The 14,041-nt window shown below is 29.2% G+C and overlaps 2 protein-coding genes and 1 long non-coding RNA gene across 16 annotated transcripts; 2 read left to right on the top strand and 1 right to left on the bottom strand.

The window, feature by feature from the left end:
• Positions 1-514: 514 nt before the first annotated feature.
• LOC111041313 (facilitated trehalose transporter Tret1-2 homolog) lies at positions 515-9,659 on the bottom strand. 13 transcript variants are annotated; one of them, XM_022325588.1, is made up of 8 exons: positions 9,547-9,659; positions 5,463-5,542; positions 5,317-5,404; positions 5,140-5,221; positions 4,948-5,065; positions 3,019-3,210; positions 2,644-2,939; positions 515-1,753 (listed from the first exon to the last, which is right to left on the bottom strand). In XM_022325588.1, exons 2-8 carry the CDS (start codon positions 5,509-5,511, stop codon positions 1,013-1,015), a joined length of 1,566 nt encoding a protein of 521 aa, XP_022181280.1. In that variant the 5' UTR covers positions 5,512-5,542; positions 9,547-9,659; the 3' UTR covers positions 515-1,012. The 13 variants fall into 13 exon arrangements, with proteins under 13 accessions (XP_022181280.1, XP_022181247.1, XP_022181228.1 ...); XM_022325555.1 differs by having other exon boundaries at positions 5,467-5,542; XM_022325536.1 differs by lacking the exon at positions 9,547-9,659 and adding an exon at positions 8,391-8,696 and having other exon boundaries at positions 5,467-5,542.
• LOC111041384 lies at positions 7,626-8,185 on the top strand. The gene is made up of 2 exons (XR_002605324.1): positions 7,626-7,738; positions 7,820-8,185. It is a non-coding gene; the product is annotated as an uncharacterized LOC111041384 (long non-coding RNA).
• Positions 8,875-13,727, top strand: LOC111041372 (synaptobrevin-1-like). 2 transcript variants are annotated; one of them, XM_022325645.1, is made up of 6 exons: positions 8,875-9,189; positions 9,580-9,698; positions 9,798-9,876; positions 12,574-12,653; positions 12,762-12,813; positions 13,598-13,727. In XM_022325645.1, the coding sequence occupies exons 2-6, from the start codon at positions 9,615-9,617 to the stop codon at positions 13,618-13,620; spliced, it is 318 nt and encodes a 105-aa protein (XP_022181337.1). In that variant the 5' UTR covers positions 8,875-9,189; positions 9,580-9,614; the 3' UTR covers positions 13,621-13,727. The 2 variants fall into 2 exon arrangements, with proteins under 2 accessions (XP_022181337.1, XP_022181328.1); XM_022325636.1 differs by having other exon boundaries at positions 8,877-9,189; positions 9,610-9,698.
• The last annotated feature ends 314 nt before the right edge of the window (positions 13,728-14,041 follow it).

Here is a 14,041-nt window from a genome sequence, read left to right as displayed (position 1 = left end):
CCTACGCAGTGGGAAACACACCACATGGCCGGTATTTATGTGAAAAATTTAATATGTGATTCAGATTTCTACAAAATATTATGTGTTATAATGGTTCTATTTTATATTTATTGGAAGATCGATGACTAGTGACTACAATGGGGAGTGTGTAAGCTCCCCACGTGTAATATTTAAATATAAAAATAAAACACCTCTTGAACTTACTATAATACATGACGTATGCAAAATAAAATATAAAATGAATACATTGAATAGCATGAATCATGATAGAGATTAGAGAGTGCGGGTACTTCAAAGTAGCTTATGTCAAAAATACCACTAAATATTAATATTTTTTATAAAATCAACAGTGTTGAAACACTATACAAGTAAATAAAATCGCGATTATTAGTTAGTAGTTACCTATTATTATAATAACAATAATCTAATCTACGTTTAAATTGAACTCGAAATTCGAATAGTTATAACTTATAAATTATATTATATAGTGAATAAATTGTACCAGAACACAATAATATGTATGTAAACAGTTTATTATTAATCATTCACCTACCTTGAAACGAGGATTTACCATTCATACAACACACAATTATATTACATACACTTTATGCTTATATTATTACATACAAAATACGTCGTATACAATAACAAGTTAATACTTAGAATTAAGATTATTCGTATTGATTAACGTTAGATTACACACTCAAATATTTTAATCTATAGGTAGGTAAACATAATATTCTATTAGTGGAGATGTGAGAGGGAGTGCTTGGCGTGATTAGAAAAATATATGTTGGAGGGATAATTTTATAAATTATATAATATTTATATGTATATAAGTATAAACTATAAAGTTCTATAGTCACTTTTTCTGATTATACAGGTGGGTTCACCCTTCATAATGCCATCACCTGTGTATTGATGAGGAGTGGAGCAGTTGTAAATGTTTGCCAAATGGGGGGGGGGTACAACACGCTCTGGGAGTTTATTTCGTGTTATCGGCGAACGAGCTTTATGATGGTTTATTCGATCTTGTGAAGTAGTCCTCTATTTCTCGGAAACTCTTGCCCAACGTCTCAGGCACGACAAAGTGCACGTAGACGGCCATTGAAAAGGACACGGCGCCGAACATGAGAAACACATGTGGCACGGAGACGGCGGCTAACACGTACGGGAACGTCTTGAGCACGGCGAACATGATCAGGTAGGCGTACGATACCAGCATGCAGCCGCCGACTGCCCGGACTGGCGTGGACAGCAGTTCACATATCATCGTCCACGGGAACACGAGAACGCCGACAGAACTGCTGAAAACGTACAGCATGACGCCGCACAGGGACCACGGGACGGTGGTCACGTCACGGCCACGGTGGGCAACCGCCACCAAGGTGGAAGACAGCGCCATGGCCATGCACGAGAACACCAGCAGAGGTTTCCGACCCACGCGCAACGACAGTACGCACGCCAGCAGGCCGGACGCGAACCTGATGGCACCCAACACGGCCAGTGATTGGATATCGGTGGCCGGTGAGTAGGCTGCAGGCATAACCGACTTGAGAATGGGCAGCGCGTACGATATGGTTGGGTAGGCACCGGTCAGTTGCTGGAGGAGTAGCAGCACTGTCAATATGGCAATCGGCTTGTACGCCGCGGGACTGGATCGGACTGACTCTATGAATGACGGTTGCTGGGCGTTTGTGCTGGCAGTGGCATCTGACGCAGATTTCAGACGTCTCCACTCTGCTTCGAACACCTGTGTGACAAGCTCATCGTTTACTATTTATGGACGGGTATGACGACGAATTGTTTCCCGTGGACCCCAGTTTCACCAGAAAATTGCATGAAGTTACCCCTTCCCCACTTTGTCCTATCTACTTCAAATACCACCAATTAATTGCAAATCTAATTTCATTAATTGCAAATTCAGTTTTGTATTTTCATATTTTTACGATTTTTAAATTTTTGCGGCCAGTCCATCTGCCCAACCCCCCCTCATTTTGCCCGATTGACTGAATGCATATCACCAGACACGGGTCATTCGAATTGGTACTTATGTTCAAAGTTAGATTATTGTATTTTTACACACAATTTTAACTCATCAGAACACAGCTGTAGTTGACAAATTGGTTGTCATTTAAATTTGGGATATACCATACACCTTTATTGTACCTACAAACCTCTACGGCTACCAATTTGTTGACAGCAAACACATTTTTGAAAAAATCATATTTTGTACAATTAGATATTAAGTGTACCTATAAATAAATTGATGATAACAAGAGCACATTTTTTTCAATTTTTCAAGACTTGAAAATATTATTTTTTCATTTAAATTGCCCGTTTTTTACTCAGTTTTGGACTTGTTTTTGGGAAATATCATTATTTTACTTTCTATGTATAATTTCGACTATAGTTATTTAGTACATTTTATTAAAGTCATCTACGAGACATATAAATAATGATGTTTTTACTATAGAAAAACCCCAGTGGGAACCAATCCGAACGTCTGTTGCATAAGATACTGAAAACTAATTCGGATTATGTAATAATAATCACCACAATAATAATATTATATTAATAGTATAAGGTGGGTCAAAGAATAGGGTCGTGTTTAACGCTAGAGTAATATAATTGTATGGGTACCTGATCGTCATTCGGATAAATCTGTTTCACCGCCATTTTGGCTTCATCGATGTAATCGGAACTCTTAAACTTCAGTATCCAGATCGGACTCTCCGGTAAGTAAATTATTATGAGCAACATGTTGACGACCGTGAAGACGACAAACGAAAAATTTATGACATTCCAATTCAGGTCCGCCAAACAGGTAGAGAGCAGTATGCCACCAGAAAAGAAAACGCTGTTCAGAGACAACAATATCTGCTTGTACGACGAGTGGCTGATTTCTGACACGTACACCATGCCCACCGTAGTCATTCCTGAACGATTTGTTAAATGTAAACATATAATATAACATGTGTGTTATTATTTTGCCCAGCAATTTTTTTACATTTGTACCTGCACCGATCCCAGCCAACAGCCTAAATGCATAAAACGTGTAGATGTTATCAGAACTTGAAACGGTCACTATTGTCCACGACGCGAGTAATGGTAAGCAAGTCAAGAGACAAGCCTTTTTGCGGCCAATCTTATCCATCTCCAGACCTACAAGGAACGCTCCAACGGGTGTGCATAAAACCGAAATACTTGCTTTCATAAAGAAAAACATCAAAACTTCGCTTTAACCAGGTATACTTGAACATATCTTAAAGTATAAACATATTATTTTATTTTATTTTTAATAATAAAATACAAGCAAATTCCCAATTTATAATTTGTACATACATTTAGTTAACATAAAACCAAATTAAAATAACTCTCAAGAATAAGATTATGTTATTTGTATGATAAAATAAGAATTTAAAGAGCTATTAAATATTATTTATAAGGTGCGGGAGTTATAAATAGTAAGCGAACAATTGATTTTACAATGTGATATATTTATTTAACTGAATATTATTTTTTATTTGCAGCATAGTATACATTAATTAAAAAATGGAAATTGAGAAATTACCACAGATTATATAAAATATACATTATACATAATATATAATCTGTAATTTTAATTAGTGTTACTAACAATCTCAGTATCAGCAGTTGAACTTGACAGTTAACACGATAAGATAAAATACGAATTTTGATTGGTTAAAATGTTAAATTATAATTTAAACTGTTTTGAAATATAACAAACCATGATCTATGTTCTTCATTTATTAAATAATAAAATTATGACAGAATCAATTGTCCGCATAATTTGTTTTTTTTTCAAGGGGACCAATATTGTTTTCCATCAGTGATGTTCCATGACTCGCCAGTTCGCCACTATCACTTTCCAAAAAAAATATTTTCATGATAATGATAATGATGACGATCAACGTCACGATCGACAAAATAGTTATGTTGATTTCAATGAATCATATTTTTAATCGTCAATGCGTGATTTCTACAATAATTACAATTTATACAATTGAAGACATGCTGTCTTGAGATTCAAATTGTACATAATTAATTGGATTTAATTTTAGTCTCATTATCTTATGTTTTTAATATAGGGTCGCTATAAACAATTATTTTCTAGCAGAAGTCCTCGTAAATAAATTTTTTATTGACATCGAGAAAAAAAAATATAAGTAATATATTTTTATTATTATAAGAAATAAATACCTTAGCTGAGTTCAAGCTAAGGAACCAAATTTTCATACTATTAAGAGAAGAACATTTACTGTGCAAAATAATTTTCATTTTTTTGGTATCACAAAAACAAAAAAAGTTATTCAAGTTTGAATTTTTAAGCAATAAGAACTTTCTTGTATTTGTGATATCGAAAAAATAAAAACGATATTGTACATTAAATGTTATCTTGTTTATAGTGTGAAAATTTGGTTCCTTAATTTTGACAACAGCTTGAGTGGTCTTATTTCTATTTCGCGCAAAATAGTTTTTACTATGTTGTACTTTTGTAAAACGGAGACAACACATGCGGGTGTGGCGTTCTCTATATAATTATTCAATACATATACTTTAGATTTATATTAATGTAATAAGAGTGGTTAAAAATAATTTTTTTATTATTTTTAATTTTTAATTTGTAAAATGTCTTTTTTTTAAAAAAACATTTATGTTTATTTTTGGTAAATCATGAGTTTATAGACTCAATTGAAACGTAAGTACTAAGTAGTCTTTCAAAAAAGGTCACAATAAATATAATAAAATAGATACTTTAATTCTCGGTACATTTAATATTATATATATATATCGTACAGACAGCGGTCGAAGTAGGGGTGATACGATGGGATGGCATCCCTCCACTTATTTTTAGCCACTTCGACCTCACAGGCAATGTTTACAGTTATTATTTTAAAGTTTAAATATGTAAATGGTTATTACTTATCCATGAAAATTGATCTTTATTTATTGATGGCATATGATGCAACATATTGTTTGAATAGGCTAAATGTATTCCCGGTTGAATCACCATTAACAAAGATATACAACTAGCCAACACCTAAAAAAATAATCTTATTAGTTATACGGCATAAAAATAATCAATTTGTTTAATCGAATGAATTAAAAACTTACTTGAGGATATAAATCTTTCCATAAAAGACTTGAAACTGAATACTTTTGAACCTCGACATCAATGATTATATTTTCTGTTTTCCTGCGGAAAAATAAAATATCTCGAACGGATAATTTTAGGAATACCCAATCAATAAGTTTATCAATAAATCAAACATTTTTAGCTTTAATACGTACCCGTTGTTTTCAATTAATTTATTTTGACCATCATTATCAGTTCCATATTTGTCTATACTAGTAATAGTTTTAGTGTTAATATTGCAGTCTGAAATAATTGTTTTAAATTTAAATTTATTTAAAATATTATAATATAATTTAATTACGAACTACTATTCTCGGGTGAAGTGACTTTATCCGCAGTAATTTTCTCATTCTGATCTATGATATTACTCATTCTGTTACCCTAAAAGTTAAATTATTAAAATAAGTATTAAATATTGCTAGCCAATAGCATTGATGTACATTATAGGTAACATCGAATAGAGAACTGCATTAAATTGAGATAACATTTAATATCTATAGAATATGAGTAAATGTTTGAAAAAACAGTATATATACATATAAATAGTTATAGTATCATATTACCATACGATTCGGAAAATATATATCAAATTATACCAACAATGTAATCATTTAAGGTCATAGAGATGGACCTGCGCATTGATATTAAATTATTATTATTATTATTATTATTATTACAAATCTCTAAGTATTAAATAATGCACTATAAACTAAAATAAGATGAATATTGCAATGATGTAATAGGTTTGCCATGTATAAATGTGTATGTATGATTCGTATCGATTGATTTAGGCCACAGTTTTACGACAGTTTATTTGTTACTACGAACCATTATAATCATAAATAATTTTAAAAAATTAGTAATAATGTAGACAGATAGCTTATCCAGTTTCTACGAGCCTCATAATTGTTAATCAAACGAGGGGCTTAAAACGAGATACCAATGAAATTTGACAATTATAAAAATGTTATGCTGGTTTGCAGTATTTTGCAAAAATAAAAAATTTTAAATTTGTAAAATTGTATTGCCATTATGATTAGTACAATTGTTAAACAATTAAGATTACTATTAACTAGGTACAAATGTACAAGATTCTAAGTTATAACCATTTGAGATATGAATAGAGTTAAACATTTATTTGCGACCTTTCGACTACCTATTCAGTTGATTAATCCAGAAGCAGAAAGGTATGTAAGTGCAGTAATCTGTATTCTGTAGGTAAATATCTTATTGGTTGTTCCATAACATATTTTATTTGACTTTTTTATTTTTAGGTTAATTTAATGTGTGTTATTACGATTAAATTAATTTTCTTGTTTTTTACAACAAAACAATACCTATCTTTGAACAATTACTAATAGACATGAGCTGGATTGAAATTACTAAAACCCAATCACATAATAATATTAATAAGAAAACTTGATAACGTGGACAATATAGTGACTGTTAAATCCCATTTATCAGTTATCGCTTTTACCTATTATAATTATATTTTATTATAGGAGTTTGCATAGAATATAGAATTACATGGTTGTAAGTTTATAACCTGTTAGTTTTCTTACTCACGGTTAGTTTTCACTAATGTATAATATTAATTAAATTACATAATATCAAGTTTAAAAGTTATAAAAAGTTATAAATATAACTTGTAGACCTACAATTTAAAATTGTATTTTAACACAAACGTTGAAAATTAATAACTGAATAATACTCCTTAGAATATTATTATAAACATTTGTTATTTTAAACATATTTTGGAGAAAACTTAATATTTTATTTTTAGTTTTAAATTGCCTATACTCACTATCAAGATTGCGGTAGTGTCGTGGACCGAGATGATCAAATAGAGCTTGGAATAACGTCATATTTAATTACGTTATTATTTTCTTGGACTTATTTTCTGCTTATAGTTAGTGGCAAGTTTAACTTCAATAAACAAATTTTTACAATATTTTCATAAATTAACTAAACTTGCAAGACATATTTAATATAATTGTTGGTATATTATATGTTTCAAAGAATAATACATTGTTTTAAATCTATTGAATTGGGTTGAAGGAGTTATTACGTACATGGTTCATCGAATGTTCCCAGAAAAAGTTGGAGGTAAACTACCAATAATAAATGTATTATTTAAATAGCAATATAGCATCAAAGTGAATAAGTAATGGAGAGAAGAGTGGATAAGTCCACCTTGATATGCATACGTTTATTAATGAGCATGTTTACCGCTCTATATATATCTCCACTTGCAAATGGATCATTAACAATATAAACGCTTGCATTTTTTATTAACTTATTGTTTAGTTTACAGATTTAGATTTTATAGTAGGTATAATGGTTTATAAATTATAATACTATAATAGTTAATGCGCATAAAAAATTAACAACAAAAATGTCGTTGCTATAATAGATAAATAACGCATTTTATGCATATTTTTTTTCTAAAATTGAGCTTGACCTTATTTGATATTTCAATACATTTCTTACAAAACTATAAATGTAGTAACCATCATACATAATGCATATGTCTGTACAATCTAGATGAAAATCTTCTGCAGTCGTTTGGAAAGCATCGTAAGTTAAATTTAACTATTTAATATACCTTATTTGTGTGATGGAGAAACAAACGAAGAAACTAAGTTAAAAATTTAACAGCTGGTTATAACTGCAGCGAGTGACGAGTGTAGCAGTCGAGAATCATTAAAGGCGTATCGCGTATATCACGTATGTAGCTACTATATTAGCAATAAGCGATGGGCAGTGGTGGCAGTTATATACAGCCATGAGGACTTCGAACTTTTAAGAGACACAGCAATGCATATACGATTAATTTGATTTACATTTTGCGTGGTTGTTAATTTACACGCTTCCGGCCAATCAGCCTAAAGCGCGCCTAAATATTGTAACTTTTTAATTTAATACATTTACCTATCATCATTGTGTGTACCTGCCTCTATATTAGATACCTACGCAATATAATATGACACAACTTCATCATTATTCGTTGGCCAAAAAAAAAAATCATGATATATCTACTATACTTAGTAATATTAATATGTAAATATGTAATACAATAATTTAACCAAGGCTGTGGAGTACCTTATGAAAAAAAAATAACTTGTTAACTAGTTAATAGTAATGTACACATATTCTATTAAATCTAAGTATACTTAGGTGTTCAACATATAACAGGTAAGGCTTGTATAGTTGAGTGCATGTAAAAAACCTTAATCCCAATGTTGAGTAGTAATACACAGCACATCTAATTTAAATTGAAAAATTACAGTTTAATATTTTAATCATGAAAGTCTGTAAATATCTTGTAAAAATAAAAAATTAAAAAATCATAAAAGTAAATTAAAATATATTTCGAAAGTGAAAACACTGCCTGAACACTCAATTATAATTCACAGCGTAATTTATTCACTATCAATCAAATTCCCATCGTCGAGTACAATAAATTACTTTTATAAATGGTTGAAACTTGAAATACTAATCAATTGACAATTTAAAATATTTGGATTCCACGATAAAAATATCTAAAACGTTGACTGCGAGAGCGCTGGTATAACCTGTTGTATTTCAGCCCGCGCTCGAATCGTAGGACGTGTGCCAAAGATATTCCGAACCACAAGGAGTTTGTAACGTCACCGCACAGGTACCGTATCAATCATTATGACGTCACTTTATGATTGCATCACCACCACCAATCAGTATTCATCAGACTCTGTTGTATTTCGTTTCGAATGTCTTGATTAATAGGTAATTATAATTCTTCAATTTCCTAATCTTTTGCAACAGTCGAAATTACGAAACGCGAGTCAGAGGATCGACCGGAGCTGCGGACATTTGTGCGATAGTCGTCCAATTATTGTCGAGATCACCGAAAATCGTCGCACTAACGTCAGTGTGTCGTCAGGCAGTTAAACAATTCCGACCGTCGACGTCCCGCCCTTGACCAGTTGCATACCTACGTCGTCCATTATACCTCATCAGCGACCCGGCTCATAGATCTAAAATTCCCGGTGAGTGCTACGATCTAATACAATAATATCGCGTTCCGGTGCCTCACTTTCGAGTTTTTGGACAGTCAGAAACTTCTACGACTTTAGGTCGAGTACAAAACACTGCTCCGCGTTTCGCCGTCCAGAATGTTTTTGACACAGTTAGCGATCGTTGCGCGTAGAAAACTTACAATATTGGTTTTTGAGCAGGTGTACAAATCACTACATTAGCGCACACAACTAACATACCTACGACATTAGTCCTCTAATCTTTGTTTACCCACCAAAATGTTTATCGTGACGTTTTTTATTTTCTCGAAAACATATTTTACCCGATGATAACATACATAATATTAAATATAACTCTACGTCACGTACCTATTAAGACATTTAGTTTCTAAATTTCCGTAGCACTGAAATTGGTTCCATTAACTCTTGCAGGCACAATGGCAGACAACAAAGGACAGAGCACAAAAAAGCCGACCGACTCCCAGAAGAAACTCCAAGAGTCTCAAGCTCAGGTTGATGAGGTCAGTATGAGAACTATTTAATAAATATGTTTGTATGAGTGCATTATCAGCTTCGTACGTATTTAATGAAATTATCTAATCATTTATAAATATTTCAAGGTCGTTGGAATTATGAGAGTCAACGTGGAAAAGGTGTTAGAACGAGATCAAAAACTATCAGAGTTAGACAATCGTGCAGGTACATTAAGTATAATTTATAATCATTCTTTATTTCTTAATAAATGCAAATGAATATAAATTATATATTTTAACCATTACAGTTACCATTTCAAATTTGTTTACTAATTAGTTATCTTATAATTTCCTAGCTGGGAAAGTTAAAAATGGGACAATATGTTATGTATAGGTTAAATGGAAAATTCATTTCCTGGGAAGAAATGAAAAAACTAATTTTTATACTAACTAGTTATTATTTTTATTTTAATAATAAAAACTATAAAACATTTTTTTTACTAGATAATGTAATGATTGTCAAATTTAATAATTCTCTCAGGGAGGGTTGCATAAATGTCTTGTAGCGACTTATCAAACCATTATCACACCGTTAACTGTTTAAATAAAACTAGGTGTTGCTTGAATGCCTGTTAGTGTTAGTGGTTCTATAAACTATCGGTTACAGGACCATTAAACTACAGATTGGATTTTGGTTTGGTAACTTACAGGTTGATGAAATATCATAGATGTTATTATTATTATTGGTGGTTTAATTTGTTTGGTAATCTCTGTAATCAATAATTTAATATTTCTTCATGCAACACCAGCATAGTTTATCACAATAATTAACTTCACAGAATGAATACATTACTGGGTCGGTAACAAGTTTACGGATTGTTTTTTAAGCCCACACTTAGAATAAACAGAAATTATTGTCCAAGAAAATCCAAAATTTAATACATTTAGCTGTGAAATATACTTAATATTTTACTACAGTAGAAATAATTAAATATTTAGCTATTATATTCATATAATGTTAAATTATGGTTACATTTGTATTAAATATTTCTCATACAACTATATATTTTATATTTAAAACCAATTAAAAGAACCATAACAAATAATCATTATTAATATAAATATACTTTACTTTTTAAAAAATAAAATAGTATTAAAGATAATAATATAGTTCTCATTTAAGCCTAATTCAAGTTACCAAAAATTAAAACCTAGTTAATAAGTTACTAAACAAAATCAACCATTTCATTGATTAAACAAACATTAGGGACAAAGGTATATTAGTGTGCAGCTTTGTGTAAACAAATATAATTCTTTTTTAGATATTTAACTTAAAATAGGTTCTATTTGTTTAGTCATTCATAATACTTAAAAACACAAGTATACACTTACACTTTCTTATATATTTTGCTAAAGTAGCCAGTAAACAAACCTACTAAACAAATAATATTGTATATTATTAATTTGCTTAATATTCAAAAATAACTACCATATTATGTCTTTCTACAAAAATGTAATATAATTGATTTTTGTTTATGCTTACAAAACATTCAGTAGGAAGGTAAGTTTGGTTAAATAACCATAAATAGTAGATAGCGTTTTCAATAAGAGAGTTTTATTTTCTGTAGTTTTTAAACTTATCATGTCGGCAAATAAGTGGTGTCATTTATGGAATGCATCTGTAACGTGCATCATGGTATCACATAATATTTTTTTTATTAGGCTACTCATATGTAAAAATTCAAAGTTCATATTTTAATTTTACTATAGAAATATAGACATGACACCACTGTTAATTATTGTATAACAATTGCCTTTTTAGATAAATAAAGATTTATTTAAATGTCCTATTATTTATTTTTTGCACGTTTAGTATGAATTAAAATTAAATATTTTTCTTTTTTATTTATTAATTAGTTGTGTGTAGTTAGTAGTTTTGTGTCATTTAATATATTAAGTACTTTGTGACAGTATTTTATCTCGTCTGGCAACACAATTTTTGAGAAATACTGGTATAGCATATACCTAGTAAGTAGCATTAAAAATGCCCTAGAGGCTTACATCATCTATAGGATGATTTCACTGAGTTTGCCTGGTTTTACCTTCACTTACCATTATTAAATATATAAATTTGAACCATTATTTGAATAAAATACTTGTTATATTTGATTTAAAATTATTAAGTAATTTATATTTGCTATAATTTTTTAATCATCATGGTCCCCAAACTTATTATCATGTACCTATCTTTAGTGTACCAAATTAAATAACTTAAAACCACCCACTCTTTCAAACTTTGATTAAAATACCTATATAAACATTTTCAAAATAGTCATCTGATTAAGAATTAATAGGAAAAAGGGTGATGCTCATTTGAAAAAAAGAAGTTGGTTTCGCCACATGATACTCCTGAATTGGTATAAAAAATATAAAAAGTATTTAAAAATATAGTCTTACAGATTACAAAACTGAAATTGGATTAAATGTGCAGTTAAATAAATAGAAGTGGTAATCATGTTTGATGATTCACCGTGTATGTTGATTTTCCACTTCTCTTTAATTTTCATACTAATATTACATAATAGATAATAATATATTTTTTCTTCTATCCTGAAAATTAAAATTCTTTGCATACTATGTAGTGCATACTCTTTACTAAATGAAGATATTTGATTTAATATTATTATCAAGTTTGTAATAAATTTATTATAAAAGTACCTAAATTACAAGGTTGCTCTAAAACGATAGTAAATATGTTGTAGGCTTTAATAAATCATTAGAATAGAAACATTTTTGGGACTGATGTTTTTTCTTTTATTTGTGTCAGTATAACTTGTCTATTCCATTGTTTCAAAATGTATTTGAAAAATTAGTATTAAAAATTATATTTTTGGAAAGTGTAACATTAATATTTTTGTTACAGATGTCTTGCAACAAGGTGCATCTCAATTTGAGCAACATGCTACAAAACTTAAAAGGAAGATGTGGTGGAAAAATTTAAAGGTTAGTACTTTATAGTATTAAAAAAAATTAATTCTTAATATTTCTTAATTTACATTATGATATAATATACCTATGTTTAATATAATTATTTTATTTTTATTTTACTAGATGATGATTCTTTTGGGAGTTATTGTGGCAGTACTTTTGATTCTAATTGTCGGTAAGTTATTTTGAAAATTTGACTTAGATATTATAGAATATCAGCTGACTATGTGCATTTTCTTTATCTTACCATAGCAAGTAGCAACTTTGTATTCAGTAGAACCAATTTTGTGTTTTTAGGCTTTAATATCATAGAGAATTAACCTATCGTTTTACTTCAGGCTTAAGAGGTCACTATACCCACATTTATTGTCACGGTCCTACTAACAAAATACCTATTAAATTGGATATTTTGAATAATCCATTCAATTGTTATGTTTGATATTAGACTAAATTTACATAATATTATCAAATTTAAAAGTAAAAATATCATTAGGTAAATCAAAGGTTTTTTAAATATTTAACTTTTAAGCAAGTTATAAGCTTTTAACATTATCTGTGTTATTTTACAATATTTATATTTTATTTTCGGTTTATGATCATTTTAAATTTCTAATATTTTACATACTCGATTTGTATAAAAATTGAAATATTGTAAAAAAAAAACAAAAAAAACTCATAATGATGTTAACTTGAAGTTTTAATGAGTCTGTTTATTCTGTTCATTGTAATATTAATGGTAAAAAGTTAAGATTCTTCTGCTGAACTCAAATTTGTCATTATGCATTGGTTAGAGAGAGAAAAAAATTGTGCGCTTACGTCCCTTCAATTGAAAAAGAAAATTATTAATTTATAATGTAGAAAAATTATTCTCGATAACTGTTGAGAAATAAAGTTATAACTACCTATTAGTATTATTATTATTATTTTAAAAATGAATTAAATAATATTTTTAATTACAGGGTCATTCTTTGGTTCTAATTAAGTAATGCTGTTTATGAACAGAAAAAAGCGGAATTGTCATTTTACATCCTGGAAGCATTAACTTAACATTATTATTATTATAAATATAAATTGTGATAAATAATAAAATAATGTGTCACGGAATTGCATTTTTAATGTATTGTAATATTGCATTATATACATATTTGAATTTCTGTTTACTAGAAATATTTTATTTAATCTAAGAAATTTATTTAATTTTTTAATACTCAAATAATTATAAACAGAATTTTTTTTTGTTATTCATAAATATTCAACACTGTACAGTTAACTAAATTCTAATATTTAATCATTAATAATTTTTAATTTATTCCTTTATTATTATTGATAATTATTACTTTTAATTTAATTTGAGGTTATAATTGGCTATGGTAATAAAATATTATTTTATGTATTTTATTTTA

This window comes from Myzus persicae, unplaced genomic scaffold (genome assembly GCF_001856785.1).
Source record: "Myzus persicae strain clone G006 unplaced genomic scaffold, MPER_G0061.0, whole genome shotgun sequence".
Lineage (NCBI taxonomy): Eukaryota > Metazoa > Arthropoda > Insecta > Hemiptera > Aphididae > Myzus > Myzus persicae.
This window is presented reverse-complemented; position numbering and strand designations above follow the sequence as displayed.

What these genes read in the sequence shown, in the direction of transcription:
- LOC111041313 (XM_022325536.1), bottom strand. Translation starts at nt 8,426, where the DNA reads ATGTGCTGTGTATTACTACTCAACATTGGGATTAAG. An exon ending in TACTCAACATTGGGATTAAG is followed by an intron (nt 5,543 to 8,390) that starts GTTTTTTACATG and finishes TTTAACTTTTAG; the next exon opens with GGTAACAGAATGAGTAATAT. An exon ending in GTTGGCTGGGATCGGTGCAG is followed by an intron (nt 2,940 to 3,018) that starts GTACAAATGTAA and finishes CAAATCGTTCAG; the next exon opens with GAATGACTACGGTGGGCATG.
- LOC111041372 (XM_022325645.1), top strand. Translation starts at nt 9,615, where the DNA reads ATGGCAGACAACAAAGGACAGAGCACAAAAAAGCCGACCGACTCCCAG. An exon ending in CTCAAGCTCAGGTTGATGAG is followed by an intron (nt 9,699 to 9,797) that starts GTCAGTATGAGA and finishes AAATATTTCAAG; the next exon opens with GTCGTTGGAATTATGAGAGT. An exon ending in AGAGTTAGACAATCGTGCAG is followed by an intron (nt 9,877 to 12,573) that starts GTACATTAAGTA and finishes TTTTTGTTACAG; the next exon opens with ATGTCTTGCAACAAGGTGCA.